Consider the following 24,600-nt stretch of genomic DNA (forward strand, 5'->3'; position numbering starts at 1 on the left):
GACCCCCTTATCTGTAGGTTAAGTATGGGTGTGTCGCTCTCAGCCGTGGACCAGTCTGATGTGGCTTATAGATATTCAGCCACTAGTTTCCTCTCCGGAATGGCTGATGGCAGCTAGTAGCTTTGTTTCTATGGTTTTTTTAGAAAGTTTTTATTCCCTTAAAAAGGGAAAAAGGAAACCTGTTTCGTGACGATAAAAAAGCCAAACTTGAGCCAATGAAAGAACTCTTTCGGTTAAAACATGACACGATTGAAACACCGAAACGGCTTAAGTTGTTGACGTGACATTGAAAATGCACCGACTGAAAGATGCTGAAATAGCAGTTGTGTCATTTTTAGTATTTGCGGTGGAGCAGAAGTATGAGTTGAAATGAAAGTGCTTAAAGGAGTGAAAGCAGTTGGAATGTAAAATTACGAGCAGTCACTGAAAGCGGTTGAATTGTTATTTGAGGAGTGAAAGCTGAAAGCAGCTGTAGAGTACAATACGCAGCGTGGTGCTAAAGTTTTAGGCACTAAAAGTAAAATGAGGACGCTTACAGAAACAATCGAAATCAAATCAATATTTGCTGTGACCACCCTTTGCCTTTAAAACAGCACCACTTTTACTATAGGTGCAGTTGCACGCTAGACACCCTGAGACTTGATGATTTGGAGGTCAGGGCTCTGTGAAGGGGGTGGGGGGGGACAGACCATCTGTTGCAGGACTTCGCCATCCTCCTCCTCCTTCTTCTTGTTCCTGAAGATAGTTGTTTATGACTCTGGCTGTATATTTGGGAAGAATGCAGAATTAGGCCTCTCTGATGATATTGGAATCAGATCTTTCAGTAATTCATTGTCAGTCCTCTGGTCTCCGGTGCCTCAGACTTTTCTGTGGTGCAATCCTGAGAAAGAAGCAGGTCCACACTTCTGACATTCCAGCTGTTCATATTTCCTGTTTTCAGAACAAATCCTTGCTGCTGGAGCTAATCGGCATCACATTCAGCAGCAGCAGCATGTCTCCTGGCCAAGTCTGTCTTTGCGGTCAAATTTAAATTCCATAAATTTCATAACTAAAGAATCTGCAACACTGCTCCCTGCGTCTAACACCCCCTGACTGCCTGACTCTACCTCTGTCTACAGACCTGATCTCTCTCTCTCTGTCTCTCTCTCTCTCTCTCTCTCTCTCTCTCTCTTTTTGGCATCTCATTTGTCTGGACAGGAACTTGTTGACTCAGCTTTGATCCTTCTCCCAGACATTGACACACACACTTCCTTTTCTCACCCTAACATTCACCCAGCTCTTACACAGGCATAACCTTACACTGGAATACCTTTACATTGCTTCAAAACCTTATCACCACTGGTGCCTTGAATATTACACTGTTGTTCATCATTGATGGTACTTGATCAGTATTCGTTTGGTAATTAGTGTTAAACCTCTGCCAAGCAAAGTGCTCCCATTGCCTTCATTATCTATTTCTAACATAATTAAAACAAAATTTAAACACTAATAATTAAATTGAATTGTACTATGTATTCTTATGTGATGCAAAAAGTTCAAACTGTGGATGTTGTGGTTATGTGGTGTATATCTTAACCATTAGGCTACCAGGGCTGGTAGCCTGACCAGATCTTAAGACAATGTCATTACAGTTTATAATGCATTTCGTGTGGAAAAGTCTTGTCTTCCCAGCTTCATGAACGTGGATTCTGGACAAAGTTAAAGGTTTATATTCTGTGATCAGTATTTCTCACAGCAAGGTGGCAATACAGCTTTCTGCCACGTGTACATGATGGTGAAGTGTTGGAGGCTCTTTCCGAAACAGGAGACACAATAGCATCGGCCAACTGGATCAGTTTATACTTATTCTGGAATCAGCTTCTTAGTATCGAAGCAAACACTTTAGTCAAAGTGAAGGAATGTGATGAGAATCGTGTTGCAGCTCTTTGGCAAAGAATTCGCTCAAAGACAAATGAAAGCCAGAATACAGTCCTCACTACTTCGCTGCGTTCCTATTTCATATCATATTGCTGCAACAGATTATTGTTCATTCACATGTTGTGGCATAATCCAGTTCCTTGAAGTATACGAGTCATTCCAGATGGTTATTAGTGCAGTGTAGATAACCGCCACTCAAAGGGAGAATAACAAATACCCTCTGTTGACCTCTGCAGTGTTTCAGATCTCACCTTTTCCAGGTTTATGAAAAGGAGATGTTGACAAACTACATGTTTAGTGATATGAGGTGAATGTGCCTCTTTGTCTCTGGCCGAGTGACACATTTCTCCTGCTCTACCTGTCACCTGTATACCATAGTTCCTTGTGCCTCAGGTGACTGGTAACCTGACGCCATGCTCTTTAATGTTATAAACTTTACCCCCAAATCTCCGACATGACTCGTCCTGACTTCTCACTCGAGTGACTTCAAGCTTGTAATAACATTTCTTGGAGACTTGTGCTGCGTTCCCTCTGTAAATGCAGGATTCAGATCTCTAATTCTAGGCTGCAGGGGTCTCTGGGTTCATGGATGTTATCTGAGCTCTGTCACTCTGACCACAGCTGATGTGGCTCGTTGTTAAGACTGTACTAGCTTTTCTTGAAAGATGAGTTAGAAGACTTGGATCTCCAACAGGGAACAATCTCATGTGACTTTCCTCAAATTTATGCTCTGTCTGATGGCCACTATTTTCTCACAATTTATTGACTAGACAGTTGAGAGACATGAAGTTGGACTGCAGCAGCCAAGGGTGTCCCAGCCCAGTAACTTTAAAGGTATACACTTTTTCCTTGAATGACTTCCTAGTGTTGGTCACTATTAAACTTTGGTGTAGGCGGTCTTGGTTTATTGTGCTTAGCCACTGAGCCAGAGCTTTGATTGGTTTTCATGTCAGAGTGTGCAGGACTCCTTAACCACAAATCAATTATCTATGATAGATATGCGAAAAATAAAAGCAGCTAACATTAGGGCTGGGCAATAAAACAATCTTCATAATTATTACGAATGAAATTCCAAAAATAACGACAAACTGATGAGTAGTTTTGATAAGTGTTTCTCAATTTTTCTCTTTGGAGGACGTGAAAAACAGTTTGGCTTTGTCCAGTCTTTATTCTAAGACGAGCACATCCCGACCACAGTCCCGTACCTTTAACTCTCACCACTTCTTTTTTTTTTTATTTATGTTTTTTTAATTGTTGCTTCACTTTGCTTCTAGTTCAAACACATCTCCGTATCACACCGGAGACATGTATATTTGGTTCACTGATCTTAACACTGACCTCTGACCGTCACATCTGTGGGATCCTTTTCATGCATGTTAATATCCTTAAGTGCTGTTGGCATCCTCTTATTTTGGAAAGGTGCTTCTATTACATGTTACACCACCATTATGGACACTTGAACCTACTGACTTGATTAGCAAGTCATCCATTTACTGTTCAAGAATAGATATATGAATGCCTAGTGTTAATAGGCTTGCATGGGTAACAGGAAGGGGGCGTCTATGTATAGTGCACCCTAAGGAACTTGTGGAGTCATAACTAAGAAGTTGGACGTTAGAAATGAGATGTTTTGTAATCACTTCCACGTGTCATTACAGTCATGGAAGCTGTAAAATCACATTATACAGACACTGACTGAGAGTCGATAATTATCAAGCAGAATGAGAGGAAATAATTTTCTATGCCACTGTTCTTAAATGGTAATGTTTGTCTCATTTGTTTGATATATTACAATAGAGCACAAAATAAGCCTTCACTGAAAAGCAGATTGGAATAGAAACGTCTATTCCAAAGGGTTTGAAACTGTGAAGCAGTGGGGGTGGGGTGGGTGGATGCAGGGTGAGCATGGATGGAAAGACGTAAGGCAAAAATACTGCACGAGGTGAAAGGGACAGGTGCACGCTGGTGGTCCGATGGAAACTGACGATAAGTTAGTCGCTGTAGTTCGTCCCCCTGATTTCACTTGTCAACACAGTCAGCTGTTGGAGCTGCAGAAGTGGATGTGACTCACAGCTGATGGAGGCCGTTAAGGTACTTCAAAAACCAGTAGCAGATTTTCCATCACAACTTTCCATTCAATGTCCATCATAAACAAATGTCTATAAGTTTTTAAGTCACTCATAGCTATTTCAGCATACATTTAATCGTGCCAATCTACCAAAAGTAAACAAATATATACAAAAGACGGTATCCATGGCAACATTATTCTTCCTGTTTACGTTGCCAGCCTGGCTGTTCACGCGTCCTCTTTAACCCCTGTGTATCCGTATTTTTTAAGGGGTTACAGACACGTATCTTTTCTAAATAGCACATTTTAATCTTGTCAGTTAACAGTTAATGGTCACTTAATGAGCATCGACTAACGTCTGACTGTCAGCTGGAAGATGTGCTACAAGCAGTTGAACTGTAAACAATGAAAGTAATTAAGATTTCCGTTAGAGATGAAACATCAGACATGGCTGAAGTCTGTGCACTGCAAATGGTTGTTGTGTCTGTTGATATCTAGAGGCTGAAAACACTTTAACTGTCATTTGAAGAGTCGGAGATTAGAGAAATTGAAATGTCGTTGATTGTAAATGGTGCAAGCTTCTACGTTTCAGTTGACGCTCCGCTCAGTATCTCCATGTGTCGTGCTGATCTCCCACTCAGCTGCAAACACGCCTGGAAATGCAGACTGATTTGAAGAGACTGTGACTCCCCAACACACACACACACACACACACACACACACACACACACACACACGTACACAAATTTGGAAACAGATACCTAATTAACTACTTCCTGTACCAAGACTCCCAGAAAGTACCCTGCCAGATGCGGTTATATACAGTACAGCTTCAAAAGGTTGCGATCTTTCCCACGGACTTCTAGCTCAGTGTATATCAACGCACACTTTTCTTCATCTTACTATTGACCCACAGGGGCAGCGTGGGTTACGACGTATCATATTGGGTCTTTGGTACCAAACACAAGTAGTGCGGCCGGTCTCTGAGGTGATATCAGGAAGGTATTTCCAAACAAATTCTTTGAATTTCCCTTTTCCAAATCATTTTGTCTAATAGTTCCATTTGCTTCAGGAACATGGACGAGATCCGAAAAGATAAATAATCTGGGACAGGTATACTTCAGTGAGCAGTTAACACTCCAGTGGCCAAACATATTGATTTACTCAATATTTTACCATTTCCTGTTTTAAGGCAGTTGTCCAGAAAACAAGGAGCCAAGCTTTGGACATTTTGTATCTGGCTACATTTGGATGAGCATTGAAGGTCTAAAGGTTATACGAGTTTGTGTGTGTCTGTTGGGGCTAATAGTAATTGAGAAGTTGCTGTCTGCAGCCAGGTAGCAGAGATCTGAGACCCCCATTGGGCCACTCAAGACACGAAAGGGAAAGTGTGGTGTGTGTGTGTGTGTGTGTATGTGTGTATGTGTGTGTGTGTGTATGTGTGCGCGATGGGATATGTGACTGGCACAAAGTAAAAAACCCACCAGGTGTTGTACTTACGCAGCATGCACTTTTCTCTTGCCATGACGCACACATCCACAGGTTGTCAGGTGATTCAGTTTCACTCCTGTTGGACTGTGTGTGTGTGTGTGTGTGTGTGTGTGTGTGTGTGTGAGTGTGAGAGAGAGAGAAACAGTATCCTTCTCCCAGCTCCTCCAGCTGATTCCATGACTGTAATAGTGAGAATAACGCTGAGAGACTTCCAGCGATCGGGATCTGACACTTAACATCGACAGAGATGTTATCCAGGAACCACTTGGTATTAATTTCAAATAACTTGAGAACCTGTTGTTGGGTAGAGTTTGGGATATAGAAGGAATCCATTGGTCAATACAAGGTAAAGCATTATATGCAGACTGGAAGAGGTTGAATTTTTTGTGCTCAAATATTCTTAAAACACTGTAAACAAGTAAAAATGTTATTTCTTTGCATGTTAAATGTTTGATGCAGTTCCAGTTTTAGTTGAGGCACTTTCTGCTGCTGAAGTGTCACTTGTATTTGAAGCACTGATAGGGTTGAAGTTTTAGTCAAAGACTCTAAACGGCTGGAATCAGTTCAAGTGTAATTACTGAAAGCACTTGATATTACTCCGTTTTTGTATAAATACTGAAAGTAAACAAAGCAGGCGAACTGTCAGCGTAAGCAGCTGAACTATCAGCTGATGTTTGAGCCTTGAAGACAGTTGAACTGTGAGTGATGAAAACGATAAAAGTTTGAGTTGAAGTTGAGGCGAACAGAGATAGGCTAGCTGAAGTGTGTGCACTGTAAGTAGTGTAAGTGTCACGTGTTGTCATGTGAGCTGTGAAAGCAGTTGAAATGTCCTTTGATTAGATGGCACTGAAAGCGGTTGAACCGTCAGATGAAACACAAGATATGCTAGCAACGGAACTGTCAATTGAACTGTAAACAATGAAAGCAATTGCATTTCAGTTGAAGATATAAATAAGAGTTTAAGAGTGTAGGTCGCTGAAAATAAACATTTAAATAAAGCCTCAGAAAAGATAAAGTATCCTCTACTTCTCAAGTGTGAATATCTAGAAAGACTTTACATTTGTGAGCATTTAAACACCCTTCGCCAGTGAGCGGACAGGCGGCACTGCAGGAATGCACACGCTGCTGAGGGTCATTTTCTTTTTTTTTGTGCAACTGTTCCTGAAAGAAGCAAGTTCAACCAACAGTGTCGGTTTCAACAGTGTTCGCCACCGTCTTCTGACAGGGCACATTAACACCTCAGTTCAAAGGTTTCTAGCTTTGAGACTCAGTTGTTAACATGCACAAATACTCAACTGTCAAGTAAATCTACATTAATAGTTTACGTAGTTGTTCTTCTTTGGCTTTGACACTGGAAAGACGACAGCAGATTTGGGAGAGAGGTGATGAAAAAAGCAATCAACCCTATGATTTATTTAAAAAAATCAAGGAACAATGGTTCAATATACAGACAATGGGTCTTTGACATACTGAAAGTGGAGGTATATCACTTCTAACCTTTAAATCCTCCATCAGATATGAGTTACTTGACTCCTCAAGTAAGATAAGATCAGAGAAATAAAGAAACCAGCGATGAGGAACGTCTTCGTGACGGAACAGGGAAGTGATGTTCTCCTGATAGTGGGTCAGCTTCCCCATGTGTTATGGGTTATGGGTTATGGGGGGAGGGGGGGCACAAGGGATGTAGTCTGCTGTGTAAAATCAGCTGCTTGCATGTGATTGTGTTTGTGTGTTTTGTCTGTGTTCCTGCAGCCACAGTGTTTTTAGAGCTTCTCCCATGACCGCTCAGCTGAACCCGTCCAAGAGCGCACTCAGTCATAATCCCATCAGGCATTCAGTGGAGCCGGAGGAGGAAAATATCTTTGATATGGAGGAAAAAAAGTGTGTGCAGCTTAATTGATGACTGTTTGAACTCGGCAGGGTTGTTGTTGTTGTTGTTGTTGTTGGCTGGGGGGGGGGGGTAGGCCTGCGAAGGGACGTGTGGTCAAAGCGGTGTGTCTCATACAGAATGCAGGACATGACACTTCTGGCTATATGAGGCAACATGTTGACCTCTGCAGTTTATTTTCAGTGCGAGCTACAGATATTCCTTACATGTGGAATGTCACCTCCCCTTTATACCATTTCTCATTTTTTCCACCACACTGTGTAATGTCCACATCTTTTTGCAGAGGATAACGCACGTCAGGAGAATAAGCAAAGACCTGATGTTTTTATGATTTAAGTTTAAAGGGGTAAACAACTGAGAATAATGCAGAATGAAATGTTTAACTAAATGAACATTTTTAGCATTTTACTTATCACGTTTCATTATACTTCAAATTAAATTAACTAGCTCAAATATATGAAAGCAGAACAAGCTGTAAACATGACACTGACGCACTGTATATTTGCCTTTATAAAGTTAATATGCTAGCAAATAGCCTAAGCACACATCCAGCAGACATGAAGCAATATTAGTGTTCATTTGGAGTCATGTTTCTGACCACTTGACAAATTTAAGCTCCTGAAGCCTTAAGCTCAGGTTTTCATCAACTCCTGAGATGACATATCTGACACTTTAGCTGCTAAATGCTGCGTTACGTTTGCCAGCTACTTGCTAACTCTCCGTCTGTCATCTGGCTCTGGGTAGGTAGCGTACTGTGCGTTTTAATAGAGCCTTTTTCTGAAACATCTGCCTGCTCCTGCTGGAAATGAGGTTGATGAGAGCGGTGAGACCGAAACAAAACCAGAACAATTAGCTGCAAAAGATGCAAAAACGTCTGTTGAACTGAGAGGAACTGCAGTTTGGTGATAATTCTCTGTGGCTTCATCACTAGCAACAACTCCTTTCACTTTACACGGAGTCATCTGAGTCATTGTTACTATAAATATTGTGAGTGTAGCTTTTGAAAACCAGCACCCGTGTCTGATTAATTTATTCATGAAGCAGCCCTAAAGTGTCTCAACCCATTCTCCAGAACATTAACAAGATCTGTCTCGATGTTTGTTTCCGTGGTTACGGTTCCGTTGTAGTGTATCCTAGACAACAGTCTCCTTTTTATGTCCCATAATTCTGATGACTCGCAGAGTTACAGTTGTCATGGTATTGTGTAAAAACTTGAACTGTACTCTACTGTACTAATGTATTTTTATACTAGAAATTTATTATGCTGGAAATGTAAATCCAGTCTGCTTATCCATCGGTATCAAATGGTGCTCTGATCCCAGGTTTGAGAAGCCATAGTTAGGAACTACAAACACAATAACACAAAGACTTGAAAATGCATCTTGATCTAACGTAATGGTAGGTATTAATGTTATTTTGCGCCTGAATTATAGTCACAGGTTACAGGACTGATCACCAGGTACAGGACTGATTTTATTTCTTTTCCTAAAATCATCTTTGTTTCTTTCAGAAGCAGTCAAGCATGGTGGCACACACATCATAGGAGGAGTCCAGTACTGACGGCGTGGAAGGAGTAACCAGGAGAGGAGAAGAAGAGAGCGATAGTTAGAGGAGGGGACTGGACCCCGGTGAGCATCAGAGCAGATGGGTGAGACGGAGGATGAACGTACAGCGCAGGCCAGCCAGCTCTTTGAGAACTTTGTCCAGGCGTCCACCTGTAAGGGGACGCTGCAGGCCTTCAGCATCCTCTGCAGGCAGCTGGAGCTGGATCCTCTGGACTACAGCAACTTCTACAGCTCACTGAAGGCGGCAATCAGCACATGGAAGGTCAAGGCTCTGTGGACCAAACTGGACAAAAGGGCACAGCACAAGGTCTACAGCCAGAATAAAGCCTGCGAGGGCACCAGGGTAAGAGAAGGGGAAGCAGGGGAAGCTGGTGGTCTTAAGCTGTTTTTCGGTAGTTGGGGGTTGTTCATAATGTGTTCAGCCATGAGCAACTACAACCATTAAAGCTGGGCAGCACAGCACAGCAAGGTAAAAGGTGTTGTTTACCTTTTGATAATGATGGAGTTGTGCCGTAATAAAGGCCTGATAAGGGTTTTGCAATCTCATCAGATCGTCCTTTCGTCACCCTGTGCCTGTGGAATTTAATATTATTTTAAACCTACAAATCATGATAACAATAGGTTAATACATGAATGGGAAAACAAACCAAATATCATCTTGACATTGGCAAAGGCACAAACTATCGGTGAACGCTGTAACAATGATCCTCACTGTAGAAAGTGGCACAGCAAACTTAATCTGTGCTTTCTGTTTTCTCTGTACTGTTCCATTAACATCCAAGGTAAGGTCGTTTTAAATACTGATGTTACCAGGCCTGAAGAGTCCGTCCTCCGCAGCTCCTCATCTAACACCTCAGTGTCAGAGTTTCCTTTTCTACATTTCTTCCTTGAAAGATTTAAAAAATATCCACTAACCAAATTGTGCCAAACATATACATGTCTTGTTGTGTAGACCAATTTTATTTTATTTTATTAAAGAATAGCACCTCTAACAAGGTTCTGCTAATTCTGTCATGAGTACATTGAATTCCCTTCAAACACCTTCAAAATAAAATGCCCCCACTGGTTGGTTTTCAACGGGACCAGCAGCACTTGCAGTAATTTAACACAACTCCAATCGGCTGCAGGAAAGTGATCAGTAAAGATTTAATTACCACAGAGAATCAGCTCATTTATCCACAACGTGTTGTTCTATTGAGTAGAACATACAGCATGTGCCTTTTTCAAAAGGCATCTTTATTTGTTCAAAATACCCAATTAGGACCTTAGCCAGTGTGGATTTGTTTGGAAAATAGATTACGTAAGTGGATTACTTCTGTAATTATATGCAAATAATTAATTAGACCTAAGTAATTCTAACTTTGAGAGGCCAAATTAACTGGATTTAGAGCACATAGCTTGAATCAACTCAATTAGGATAATTTATAAATCAAGGAATTAAAGCTATTTATAGGAGAAACTTTCACAGTTTGTTAGTCAAGCTGTGTCGTATATGGCTTACAGGGAGGCTTGACAGTATGGGAGTTCAGACACAAGTAAATCATATTTCATGTTTTTGATGTGCTGATCTGTTTTATTGTCTGACCACGTCCAAGTAATTAAAAGCAGCACACTGAGCGTAGTGCTGCTGGAATGTCTTCGTATCTGAAGGAAAAGATAAGATGTCCGGAGGGGAAAGAGGCCAGAGACTCGCAGAGGGAAGATTAACACAGATGGGTTGGGCTGAGCTTTGGCCAAAAATAACAGCTAAACTATTATCCCAGACATTTTTTCTTTTTCTGTCAAAACTTCTATTTGAAGAAAAAGTGCTGTCGCCGGGTGGGTGCTCTGTTTGGTGGTTTTCAGTATCTAGGGCAGATGAGTGGTCAATTTGGGAATTTCTCTAACTTTGTTTACTGTGTATTCTGTTCTGTTACGTGGACGATGGCACAAATCATAGTCCCAAAAGTGATTAACTCTCCTAACTGTTAAACTGACCTTTCCCAGATGGCTGTGCTAATTGTTTTGCCAGTGGATTTTCCCCATAACTGTAAAATGGCAAACCACACGCTGACTGGGAAATTAGACGTTGACTGTAATCACTGAGACTGAGACTTTCCAGATCAAGCTTTTACCTTTTCCACATATTGATGCTGTGTTTTCTCCTTTTCTTTTCTTTTCTTTTCTCTCAGTCCAGAAGCAGAACAAACATCATAGTCAGCTCCTGTAGACTTCCTACTGTCACACCTAACCTGTTTCCCACTGACATACTACAGTTTACACTGTAAAGGAGTAAACTGGAAATTATACAAAGTCTGAAACCAGCAATCAGACTTCATCTTTGGAAAGCTGCTGCTGAACTTAAAATAGAGAGAAACGGATTGAATAGTTTATTTTTTTTGTTCTTCAGGATCCTCCTGGTGCCGTCTCACCACAGTCTACAGTTTGTTTTATTTTAGTTTATTGTGGATAGAGGAGAGTCATGTTTTCTTTTTAATTTCCAGCTATTGATTTATTATTGTTCTGTCAATTCACATTTAATGTATAAATACAAGTGTCCTCATCTTTACACTCCCTCTTATGTTATTGTGATACTTATAGAATGAATGATTTGTAATTAGTCAGAGGTTAGACTATGACCACTGAGATATTTGAACTTCTACTTCTTTAACCCCATTCAGTGCCTGATCATCGGCGGGGGTCCCTGTGGTCTGCGAACAGCCATCGAGCTGGCCCTGCTGGGCTGCAAGGTCGTGGTGATCGAGAAGAGAGACACTTTCTCCAGGAACAACGTGCTCCACCTCTGGCCCTTCACCATTCACGACCTCAGGGGCCTCGGAGCCAAGAAGTTCTACGGCAAGTTCTGCGCCGGCTCCATCGACCACATCAGTGAGTGTTGCATCTCTGTTCTCACAGTAGGACATTGTTGATGTCGGGACCGGAAATAAAAATACACATAAAACCATTACGGTGTTTTGTGTATGAATAAGTCTATCATGAAGTGAGAGAACAGACTGGGGAAACTTAAGCTGAACTTTTAACTCTTCTTCTCTCTTCCGCATCTGTGACTCTGTAACCCAGTGAGAGGAGTTTTTCCAGCGGCCTAGTTTGCTGCAGTTTGTTTCTTCAGTCTGTATCTCCCTGTTGGGATGTTTCCGTTGGCACGTCTTCCTCTCCAGTTTTAGTAACCGTGTCATGTATTAATATCTTCTCTCAAAGATGAGCACTGCTGACTTGTCATCAATCATCTAGGTGCAAACACGTCTTCCTCCCACAGCGGCTGGCCAGAAAGCACCTGAATACACCAGCTGCTGAGCCATAGTGTATATAAACTATATTAACTTAAAACTTGTGTTTTACCCTTAATAAAACCAGAGTGTAATGGTACATCATGTTAGTGCCAGGATGCAATCGATCCAGTATGGATACACTGATCGGATGTACTGGATCAGAATTGGCGACAATACTGACCTTATTAAGCAGATCGTGTGTTGACCATGATGTGACCAATCCAGGTTAAGTACAGTTTCTTTGCCAGTTTCATAAACTTCACAGTTTCCATTATCAGTTGTATTCACTTGGTCACTGCGGGACCCCAACTCAATTTTAGTGCCTCAGCAATCCTTGGCCTCATGTTACCTTTGCATAAAAATGATCCCAATGTGTTATTAATGAATTAATGTGCTATGCAGTGAGGTATACATATATTAAAGGTTCCATATTTTACATTTTCAGGAGTTTTATTTGAAGTTTAAGTATCCATAAGAAGATATGGAGGCTCCAAGCCTCTCCTCTGATTGGCTGACTGTTTTCTGAGTGATTGAATAAAGATATAGGAGATTTCAGGTAAGTGCTCAGAGAAACCAAATCCTGCAAGGTTGGATGGTGGGTTCAGGTGGGCTGGACTTGCGGCATGGCTGAGAACGGTGACAGCTTTGTTGTGACATCACAAAGTTGCAGAAGTCCTGACGGCTGGTTTTAAGGCTCAGTTTCGTAACACAGGCTGTGTGCATTTCTCTGTGGGCTGAGCGCGTTGATACTTTCACAGTATTAATATAGAACCTAGACTTGCTTTATAATCAAAGAAAACATGGAAATCTCACCTCATACAATTTTATTTTTTTAGCTGTACAGGTAGTTGTCGCTCTGCTTTGTCCACTTTTGGATATCAAGTATGTGCATGTGTGTGTTTGTGTGTGTGTTCACTCCAGGTATCCGTCAGCTCCAGCTGATGCTGCTGAAAGTCAGTCTGATTCTGGGAGTTGAGATTCATGTCAACGTGGAGTTCGTCAAACTATTGGAGCCACCGGCGGAGCAGAGCGAGGACAGTGAGTCTGTGTGTGTGTGTGTGTGTGGGTGTGTGTGTGTGGGTGTGTGGGTGTGTGTGTGTGTGGGTGTGTGGGTGTGTGGGTGTGTGGGTGGGGGACTGCTCAGAGTCAATTAATTTATCAAGCAGATCGATGAGAAGGGTAAATAATTTCTATGCCACTGTTTCCTAAATTAGGTAATGTTTGTCTCCATTTGTTTTGACTATATAATCGAATTAGCAGCACAAAATAAGCCATTCACTTGAAAAGCAGATTCGTGAATAAGTTAAAACGTTACTATTCCAAGGCCGCGTTCTCTTGAAACTGTAGCTGAAGCAGTGGGTGTGGGGGCATGGGAGTGGGTGTCGGCTGGCGGGTTGCCAAGGTTGAGCAATGGTGATGCGAAAGCAGCGTAAGCGCAAAAAATACCTGCCACGAGGCTGAAAGGGACAGCGTTGCCCACGCTGAGTGCCTCGCATGGAATACTGACGATAAGTTAGTCAGCTGATAGTTCGTCCCCCTGATTTCACTTGTCACACCAGTCAGCCTGTTGGAGCTGCCAGTAATGTGGAAATTGTGACTCACAGCTGTATGGAGGCCGAGATTAAGGTAAACCTTCCAAAACCGAAGTAAACAGATTTTCCCATTACAACTTTCACATTCCAATGGCATCATAAAACAAATGTCTATAAGTGTTTTTAAGTCACTCATGAGCTTATTTCAAGCATTACGTCTTAATCGTGCCAATCTACCAAAAAGTAAACAAAATATATTACAAAAAGCACCGGTATCCATGGCAACATTATTCCTTCCTGTTTAACCTTGCCAGCCTACCAATGGCTGTTTCACTGCGTCCTCGGTAACCCCTGTGGTAATCCGTAATTTTGTTAAGGCGGTACAGACCCGTTATTGTTCTAAAAAATAGCACATTGTTAATGACTTGCAGTAACATTAAATGCGTCACTTAATGTAGCACTGTAATACAGTTACCCAGTCTCGTCTCTACGACTAACGTTCCTGACTGTCAGCTGGGAAGAGCCTGTGCCTACAAGCAGTTGAACTGTAAACAATTGAAATGTATTAAAGATTTTCCGTTAGAGACATGAAACATCAGACATGAGCCCTGAGAGTCTTGCCACTGCAAATGGTTGTTGTGTTCTGTTCGATTAATCTTAGAGGCACTGAAAACACTTTAAACTGTCATTATGAAGAGTCGGAGATAGAGAAATGAAATGTCGATTGATATGGTTAAATGGTGCAAGACTTCTAACGTTTATCAGTTGAAGCTCCGCTCCAGTATCTACCATGTGTCCTGCTGATCTCCCACTCAGCCCTGCTTTAAACTACGGCCTGGAAATGCAGACTGAAATTTGAAAGAGCACTTGTGAATCCCACCCACACACACACCACACACCAACACACACACACACACACACACACCAACACACACACTGTACAACAAATTGCGAAACAGATACCTAATTTAACTACTTCCTTACCTAAACTCCCAGGAAGTACCCCTGCCAGATGGCGTATTTACAGTACAGCTTCAAAGGTTGCCGATTCCTTTCCCACGGAACTTTCTAGCTTCCAGTGTAGATCAACGCAACTTTTCTTCATCTTACTATTGACCCCAAGGGCAGCGTAGGTTACGAGACGTGTCATATGGGTCTTGGGTCCATTAACAAACCTAGAGTAGTGCAAGGTCCGGTCTCTGAGGTGATATCAGGAAGCGTAAATTTCCAAAACAAATTCTTGAATTCCCTTTTCCCAAATCATTTCTTGTCTAATAGTTCCATTTGCCTTCTAGGTAACATGGACCGGAGAGTCCGAAAAGGACTAAATTATCTGGGCAACAGAGGTATACTTCAGTGAGCAGTTAACACTCCAGTGGGACCAAACATATATGATTTACTCAATATTATACCATTTTTCCTGTTTTATAAGGCAGTTAGTCCAGAAAACAACGGAGCCAAGCTTTGGACATTTTGTATTCTGGCTACATTGGGTCATGAGCATTGCAAGGTCTAAAGGTTTATACCGAGTTCTTGTGTGGTCTGTTGGGCTAATAGTAATTGAGAAGTTGCCTGTTCTGCCAGCCAGTAGCAGAGATTCTGCAGACCCCCCATTGGGCCACTACCAAGTGAGCCGGAAACGGGATAATGTTGTCGATGTGTGTGTGTGTGTAGCTGTGTGTCAACATCTATGTGTGCTGCAGTGTGTATGTGTGCCGCGATGGGATAGTCGTGACTGGCACAAAAGTAAAAAAAAGCCCACCAGGGCTCTGTTGACCTTACGCAACATGCAACTTTTCTGCTTAGCCATGACGCACACATCCACAGGTTGTCAGGTTGATATCGAGTTTCACTCCTTGGCGGGTGTCGTGTGCTCTGGACGACGGTTGTGTGTGTGCGCATGTGTGTGTGTGTGGTGTGTGTGTGTGTGTGTCTGTTGTGTTGTGTGTGTGTGTGGTGTGGGTGTGTGTGTTGTGTGTGTGGTGTGGATTGGTCGATGCTTAGTGCAGGGCTATGGTGCTGAGTTGTCTGTTTGTGGTATGGTGTGTGTGTGCTGCATTGTGGCTTGTGTTGTGTGAGGCTTGTGTGGAGTGTGAGTGCTGAGAGAGAGAAACAGTATCCTTCATCCAGCTCCTCCAGCATCGATTCGCGATCGACTGTAATAGTGAGCAATAAACGCTAGAGAATTCCAGCGATCGGGATACTGACACTTAACATCGACACAGAGATGTTATCCCAGGAACCACTTGGGTATGTAATTTTCAAAACTAACTGAGAACCTGCTTGTTGGGCTAGAGTTTGGGCATATGAAGGAATCCATTTGGTCAATACAACCGGTTAAAGCCATTATATTGCAGACTCGGAAGAGGTTGAATTTTTTTTCGCTCAAAAATTTCTTCTTAAAACAAACTGTAAAAAGATAAAAAAATGTTATTTCTATTGCATTTAAATGTTTGATGCAGTTTCCAGTTTTAAGTTGAATGGCACTTTCGTGCTGCTGAAGTGTCACTTGTATTGAAGCACTGATAGGGGTTGCAAGTTTTAAGTCATAAGACCTCTAAACGGCTGGAATCAGTTCAAGTGTAATTACTGAAGCACTGGACTATTTACTCCGTTCTTTGTATACAATACTGAAAAGTAAACCAAAAGCATGGGCGAAGTAACTGTTCCAGCGTAATGGCCGAGCTGAACAATATCAAGCAGAGAATGGGTTGAGCCTTGAAGGACAGTTGAAACTGGTAGAGTGATGAACGACGATCTAAAAGTTGTAAGTCTGAGGCGAACAGAGCATAGCGCCTAGCCTGCAGTGTGTGTCACTTAAGTTAGTGATTGTCACGTGTTGTCATGTGCAGCTGTGAAAGCTAGTGAAATCGTCCTTTAGATTAGATCTGGCACTGAAAGCGTGGTTGAACCGTCAGATGAAACACAAAGAGTATGCTAGCAACGGAACTGTCTAAATTAAACTGCTAAACAATGAAAGCCAAATTGCATTTCAGTTTGCAAGATATAAATAAAGAGTTAAAGTAGCTGTAGGTCGCGCTGAAAATTAAAACATTTATAAATAAAGCCTCAGCAAAAGATAAGTATCCTCCTACTTTCTCACATAGTGAATATCTTAGAAAAGACTTACATTTGGTGAGCATTAAACACCCCTTCCGCCAGTGAGCGTGACAGGCCCGGCACTTGACATGGAATGCACACGCTTGCTGAGGGTTCCATTTTTTCTTTTTTTTGTGCAACTGTGTCCTGAAAAAGCAAGTTTCAAACCAAACCAGTGTATGCGGTTTCAAGTGCTTCAGCCGACCGTCTTCTTGACAGGGCACATTAACAACCTCAGCTTCAAAGTTCTAGCTTTGAGACTCAGTTGTTAACATGCAATAACCATACTCAGCGTCAGAGTAATATCTATCATTAATAGTGTAATCGTAGTTGTCTTCGTTCTTTGGCTTTGACACTGGAAAGAGACCGACCAGCAGATATTGGGGAGAGAGGTAGATGATACTAAACAACAGCATATGCTAACCCTAATGATTTATTTCCCTAAATACAAAAATCAAGCGAGGGAACATATTGGTCTCAAATATACAGAACAATGGCGTCTTTGACATACTGAGTAGGAGGTAAAATCACTGTCTAACCTTTAAATCCTCCATCAGATATGAGTTACTTAGCACTCCTCAAGTAAGATAAAGCATCAGAGCAAAAAAAAGAGACACAAGCGATGAAGCGGAACGTCTTCGTGACGAACAGGGACAGTGATGTTCTCCTCGGATTAGTGGGTCCAAGCTTCCCATTGTATGGTTATTGATGCGTGCGCTTGATGGGTACGCGGTGGTGCGGGCGGGCACAAAGGGGTGCTGTACTGCTTTAGTCCTGCTGTGTATAAATCAGTCTGCTTCGAATGTGATTGTGTTTGTGTGTTTTGTCTGTGTTCCCTGTACAGCCACAGGTTTAGAGCTTCTCCCCATGACCGCTCAGAGCCTGAACCCGTCCAAGCAGCGCACTCATCATAATCCCATCAGCGCCATTCAGTGGGAGCACGGAGGAGAAAAAAATCTTTGATATGGAGGAAAAAAAAAGTTGTTGCAGCTTAATTTTGATGACTGTATGTGAACTCCTGCCAGGTGTGTGTTGTTGTTGTTGTTGTTGTTGTTGTGCGCTGGGGGGGGGGTGGCCGGTAAGGCCTGCGAAAAGGGACGTCGTTTGGTCAAATGCCAGCGCCGTGTGTGATCTCATAAGAATGCAGCGACATGACGACTCCCACTCCTCGGCATTAATATGACGGCACACATTTGTTTGACCTCTGCAGTTTTATTTTCAGTCGCGAGCCTACAGATATTCCTTACATGTGGAAATGTCAACCCTCCCCTTTATGACCATTTCCATTCTTTTACCACCACACTGTGTAATGTCCACATCTTTTTGCACGAGTGATAAGCCACGTCAGCGAGAATAAGCAAAGAACCTGATGTTTTTTATGGATTTAAGCTTTAAACGCGCGGCGGTAACACAACCTGAGAATAATGGCAGAATGAAATGTTTTAAGCTAAAATGAACCAATTTTTTAGCATTGTATACTTATCCGTTTCATTCAATACTTCAAATCCGCTAAGATTAACTAGCCATCAAATATATGAAAGAGCAGAAAGCAAAGCTGTATTAGAACAATTGAAATCTGGCAACTGTATATTTGCCTTTATAAAGTTAGAATTATGCTAGCAAAATCAGATCCTAAAGCAACCAAAAATCCAGCAAGAACCCAATGAAGCAAATATTAGTGCCTTCATTTGAGTCATGTTTCTGAACAAAACTTGGAACAAATTCAAGCTCCTGAGAAAGCCTATAAGCTTTTCAGGTTTTCACTCAAACTCCTGAAGAGTACATATCTACACTTAAGCTGCTAAATGCTGCGCCCTACGTTTTGCAGCTCCCTTACTTGCCCCCTAACTCTCCGTCTAGCTCAATCTAGGCCTCTGCGCGTACCATGGTTAGCGTACTGTTCGTTTTTTTAATAAGACCTTATATCTGAAACATTACTGCCGCCTCCTGCTGCGAAAATTTTTGAAGAGTGGTTGGATGTGAGAGCGGTGAGCACCGAAACAAAAGCACAGAACAACTTAGCTGGCAAAAGATGGCCAAAAACGTACTGTTGAACTGAGAGTAACTGCAGTTGGCTTGATAAGTCTCTGTGCTTCATCAACTAGCCCAACAAACTCCTATTCTACTTTCACACGAAGTCATCTGATCATTGTACTAAATAAATATTGTGAGTGATGACAATTTTGAAAAACCAGCCCACACCGTGTGGGTTCTGCTATTGAATTTAATTCATAATGAAGCAGCCTAAAGTGTCTCAACCCATTCTCCAGACCACATAACAACATTCGGTCATGTTTGTTTTCCCGTGCCGTTACGGTTCGTATGTAGTGTATCCTTAGACAACAGTCTTCATTTTTATGTCCAAATTCTGACATGACTCGCCAGAGTTCACAGTTGTCTATGGTAATTTTGTGTAAAAAACTGAAACGCTTACTTCTACATGTTTACAAACAAAAAATTATGTATTTTGTATACCTAGAAAATTTATTATGCTGGAAAAAAAAAAACAAAAAAAAAAAAAAAAATATGTAAATCCAGTCTGCTTATCCATCTGATGCGTATCAAATTGCGGCTGCTCTGGATCCCAGGTTTGAGAAGCCATAAGTTAGGCAACTACAAACACAATAACACAAAAGACTGAAAATGCTAATGTATAATCTCTAACGTAAAATGGTACGTATTAATGTTATTTTGCCGCTGAATTATAGGTTCACAGGCTTACAGGAGCTGATCACCAGGCTACAGCGACTGATTTTATTTTCTAGTTTTCCTACAAATCATCTTTAGTTTGCTTTAACAGAAAGCAGTCAAGCATCGCTTGGCACACACATCATAGGAGGCAGTCCAGTACTTGACGCTCGTGAAGGCAGTAACCAGCGAGAGGCAAGAAAGAAGAGAGCGCATAGTTAGGGGCGGGACTTGGACCCCGCGTGAGCATCAGGAGCAGTCATGTGTTGAGACGGACGCGAATATGTGACAACGTACAAAGCGCAGGGCCAGCCATGCCTCTTTGCAGACACTTTGTCAGGCGTCCACCTAGTAAGGCCGGACGCTGCAGGCCTTTCGATGCATACCTACTGCAGGCAGCCTGGAGCTTGCGATCCTCTGCAGCTACAGCAACTTTCTACCAGCTCACTGAAAAAAGGCCCGCAATCAGCCACATGGAAGCGCAAGGCTCATGTGACCAAACGTGGACAAAAGGCCCACAAAGCACAAGGTCATACAGCCAGAATGTAAAGCCTGCTGAAGGGCACCAGGCGCTAAGAGCAAAGGCGCGAAGCAGGGCGAAAGCTTTGGTGGTCTTAAGCTGGTTTCCGTGTAGTTACGGGGTTATCTCGCTTCTGATAATGGTGTTCAGCCGATGAGCAAAACTACAACCCAATTAAAAGCTGGCAGCCACAGCACAGCAGCGTAAAAGGTGCTTGTTTACCTTTGATAATGATGGCAGTTGGGCCCGTTAATACAACAGGCCTGTATAAAAGCGGTGTTCGCAATCTCATCAGACTCGTCTCTCTTCGTGCACCCTTGTGCCGTTGGAATAATATTATTTTAAACCTACAAATCATGATAACAATAGGTTAATACATGAATCGCGAAAACAAACCAAATATCATCTTGACATTGGCCAAAGCACACAAACTATCGGTTGAACGTTCCTGTTACCAATGATCCTTCACTGATAGAACAGCTGGCACTAGCAAACTTGTAATCTGTGTTTTCTGCTTTTCTCTGTACTGTTCCATTAAACATCTCTAACTGGTAAGCCGTCGTTTTAAATACTGATGTTACCAAGCCTTGAAGAGTCCGCTCTCCGCCAGCTCCTCACTAACACCCTCAGCTCGTCAGCAGTTTCCTTTCTACATTTCCGGAATTTAAACTAATACCGATACATAACAGTGTCATATTCATGTGGCTTTTGTGGTAGACCATAATTTATCGTTCAACTGACATTTTAAGACGCTACCAAAGTCCAAAGCAGTACTTTCTTGAATTGTGTCAGCCATTTACCAATTATAAAGAATCCCTCAGTTCAACTCAGAACATAGAGCCCTTCAACATCAAAATAAAATGCCCCACTAGCGTTGGTTATTCAAACGGCACCAAGCACAACTTGCACAGTAATATGTATAACAGCACCTCCAAATCGGCTGCCCAAAAGAATAGTGATCAGTAAAAGATTTAAATTACCACAAGAATGCAGCTCAATTATATCCAAACGTGTTTGTTCTATTGAGTAGAACAATACAGCATGTGCCTTTTTACAAAAGTGCATCTTATTTGTTTCAAAATACCCAATTTAGGACCTTAGCCAGTGTGATTTGTTGGAAAATAGATTACGTTAAGTCGGAGTTACTTCTGCTAATTTGATGCAATAATAATTAGACCTAAGTAATTTCTAACTTTGAGAGGGCCAAATTAACTGGGATTTTTAGAGCACCAGTAGCTGAATCAACTCAATTAGATAATTATATAAATCAAGGAATTTAAAGCTATTTATAGCGAGAAACTTTCACAGTTTTGTAGTCAAGCTGGTGTCGGTATATGGCATTACAGGGAGTGTTGACAGTAATGCGAGTTCAGGACAACAAGGTAAACATATTACATGTTTTGATTGTTGCTGATCTGTTTTATGTTCTGACCACGTCCAAGTAATTAAAAGCAGCACACTGAGCGTTGAGCTGTGCTCTGGAATGTCTTCGTATACATGAAGGAAAAGATAGAATGTCCGAGGGTAAGAGGGCCAGAGACTCGCAGAGAGAGAAGATATAACAACAGATAGGGTTGGGCTGAGCTTTGCGCCAAAAATAACAGAGCTTAAACTATTATCCCAGAACATTTTTTTCTTTCTCTGTTCAAAACGTTCTATTCAAGTAGAAAAATGCTGTCGCGGTGGTGTGCCTCTGTTTGGTGGTTTTCAAGTAATCTAGGGCAGTCAATGATGGTCAATTTGGGAATGTGGTCTTCTAACTTTGGTTTACTGTGTATTCTGTCTGTGTTACGTCGGGACGATTGGCACAATATTCCATAGTCCCAAAATGTGCATTAACTCTCCTAAACTGTTAAACTTGACGCTTTCCCAGATGGCTGTCTGCATGAATTGTCTTTGCCAGCTGCGATTTTCCCCATAACCTGTTAAAAATGGCAAACCACACGCTGACTGGGAAATTAGACGTGTCTGAACTGTAATCACGTGAAGGACTGAGACTTTGCCAGATCAAGCCTTTTGTACCTTATTTCCACATCATGATGCTGTTTTCCGTTTCTTTTCTTTTCTTGTTTCTTCTCTCAGTCCCAGAAGCCAGCAACAAACATCGATAGTCAGCTCCTGTAACTTCCTACTGTGTCACACCTAAGCCTGTTTTCCACTGACATACTACCAGTTTACATCTGTTAAAAGAAGAAACTGGAAATTATACAAAGGGTCTGAAAACCAGCCAAATCAGACTTCATCTTTGGAAAAAGCTTGCTCGCCTGAACATTAAAAAATAGAGAGAAACCGGATTGAATAGTTTATTTTTGTTTTTACTTCGCAGGATCCTCCTGTGGTGCCTCCGATCTCACCACGAGTCTACAGTTTGCTTTTATTTTATATGTGCAGATAGAGAGCAGAGTCATGTTTTCTTTTTAATTTCCGAGCTATTGATTTATTATTGTTTCTGTCAATTCCACAATTTTAATGTATAGAATACACAGTGTCCTCATCTTTACACTCCCTCTTGAATGTTATTGTGAATACTATAGGAGAATGAAAATGATTTGTAATTAGTCAGACGGTTAGACTGATGACCACTGAGATTTGAACTTCATACTTCTTTAACCCCATTCAGTGCTCGATCATCGGCTGCGGGGTCTCCTGTGGTCTGCAAACACCCATCGAGCTGGCCCTGCTGGTCGCTGCAACGGTCGTGGTGACCAAGAAGAGAACACTTTCTAGGAACAACGTGTCCACCTCTGGCCTCCTCACCATCTTCACGAACCTCAGGGGCCTCGGTGAGCAAAGAGTTCTATACGGGCAATGTTCTTGCCGCCGGCCTCGCACTCCGAACGCACACCAGTGGGCAGTGTTGCATCTCTGTCTACATAGCATTAGTATGATTAGGCTCGCGAAATAAAATACACTAATAAACACCATTACGGTGTTTGTTGTATGAATAAGTCTATCATGAAGTGAAGAGAAAACAGGAACTGCGGGAAACTTAGGCTGAACTTTTAACTCTTTCTTCTCTCTTCCGCACGTCTTGTGACTCTGTAACCCAGGCTAGAGGAGTTTTTCCACGTGCGCCTAGTTTGCTGCATGCTTTGCTTTACTTCAGTTACGTATCTCCCTGCGTTTGGATGTTTCCGTTGGCATCTTCATTCCTCTTCCAGTTTTAGTAACCGTGTCATGTTATTAATATCTTTCTCTTCAAAGATGAGCCACTGCTGACCTTCGTCATTCAATCATCTAGGTGCAAACACGATCTTACCTCCCACAGCGGCTGCCAGAAAGCACCTGAATCACACCAGGCCGTGCCGCTGCAGCCATAAGTTAGATATAAACTATCATAACTTAAAAACTGTTTTTACCCCTTAATAAAAACCAGAGGTAATGGTACCATCATAGTTCAGTCGCCAAGGAATGCCAATCGACTCCAGGTATGGATAACACTGATCGGATGTACTGGATCAGAATTGGCGACAATACTGACCTTATTAAGCAGATCGTGTGTTGACCATGATGTGACCAATCCAGTTAAGTCTACAGTTTCTTTGCCAGTTTCATAAACTTCACAGTTTTTCCATTATCAGTTGTATTCACTTGGTCCACTGCGGGACCCCAACTCAATTTTAGTGCCTCAGCAATCCTTGGCCCTCATGTTACCTTTGCATTAAAAATGATCCCAATGTGTTTATTAATGAATTAATGTGCTATGCAGTGAGCGTATATACATATATTAAAGGTTCCATATTTTACAATTTTCGAGGAGGTTTATTGAAGTTTAAGTATCCATAAGAAGATATGGAGGCTCCAAGCCTCTCCTCTGATTGGCTGACTGTTTTCTGAGTGATTGAATAAAGAATATAGGAGATTTCAGGTAAGTGCTCAGAGAAACCACAATCCTGCCAAGGTTGGATGGTGGGTTCAGGTGGGCTGACTTGCGGCATGGCTGAGAACGGTGACAGCTTTTGTTGTGACATCACAAAGTTGCAGAAGTCCTGACGGCTGTTTTTAGGCTCAGTTTCGTAACACAGGCTGTGTGCAATTTCTCTATGGGGCTTGAGCGCGTTTGATACTTTCACAGTATTAATAATATAAACCTAGACTTGCTTATAATCAAAGAGAAAACATGGAAATCTCACCTCATTACAATTTTATTTTTTTAGCTGTACAGGTAGTTGTCGCTCTGCTTTGTCCACTTTTGGATATCAAGTATGTGCATGTGTGTGTTTGTGTGGTGTGTTCACTCCAGGTATCCCGTCAGCTCCAGCTGATGCTGCTGAAAGTTCAGCTCTGAATTCTGCGGAATGTTAGAGATTCATGATACCGTCAACGTTGGAGTTTCGTCAAAACTTAATTGCGAGCACCCCGCGCGGTGAGCAAGACGCACGTGAGAGAACAGTGCAGTCTCACCTGCCTGGTGTTGCTGTGTACGTGTGGTGGCTGGGTGCTGTGTTGTGTTAGTGGTGTGCTGGGATACGTCGTGTGAGTAGTATGTCCATGTGTTGTGCTAGTGCTGTGCGATGCTGGCGGGTGTGGGCCTGTGAACGGTGGAGCTATGCCGTCAGGTCC

General features: G+C 42.1%; 1 protein-coding gene across 4 annotated transcripts in view; it reads left to right on the forward strand.

Annotated features, from left to right (window-relative positions):
• The window catches only part of LOC111222517 (protein-methionine sulfoxide oxidase mical2b-like), a 71,625-nt gene that overhangs the window by 8,195 nt on the left and 38,830 nt on the right, over positions 1 to 24,600 (forward strand). For 3 of the 4 annotated variants that reach the window (XM_022746274.1, XM_022746278.1, XM_022746277.1), the window contains exons 2-4: positions 8,875 to 9,272; positions 11,590 to 11,797; positions 13,120 to 13,236. In XM_022746274.1, the coding sequence (XP_022601995.1) occupies positions 9,009 to 9,272; positions 11,590 to 11,797; positions 13,120 to 13,236 (589 nt within the window). In that variant the 5' untranslated portion in view covers positions 8,875 to 9,008. The remainder of the gene's footprint in view (positions 1 to 8,874; positions 9,273 to 11,589; positions 11,798 to 13,119; positions 13,237 to 24,600) is intronic. The other variant, XM_022746275.1, reaches the window with a different exon arrangement.

Source organism: Seriola dumerili, unplaced genomic scaffold, assembly GCF_002260705.1.
Source record: "Seriola dumerili isolate Sdu_G_001 unplaced genomic scaffold, Sdu_1.0 BDQW01000097.1, whole genome shotgun sequence".
NCBI lineage: Eukaryota > Metazoa > Chordata > Actinopteri > Carangiformes > Carangidae > Seriola > Seriola dumerili.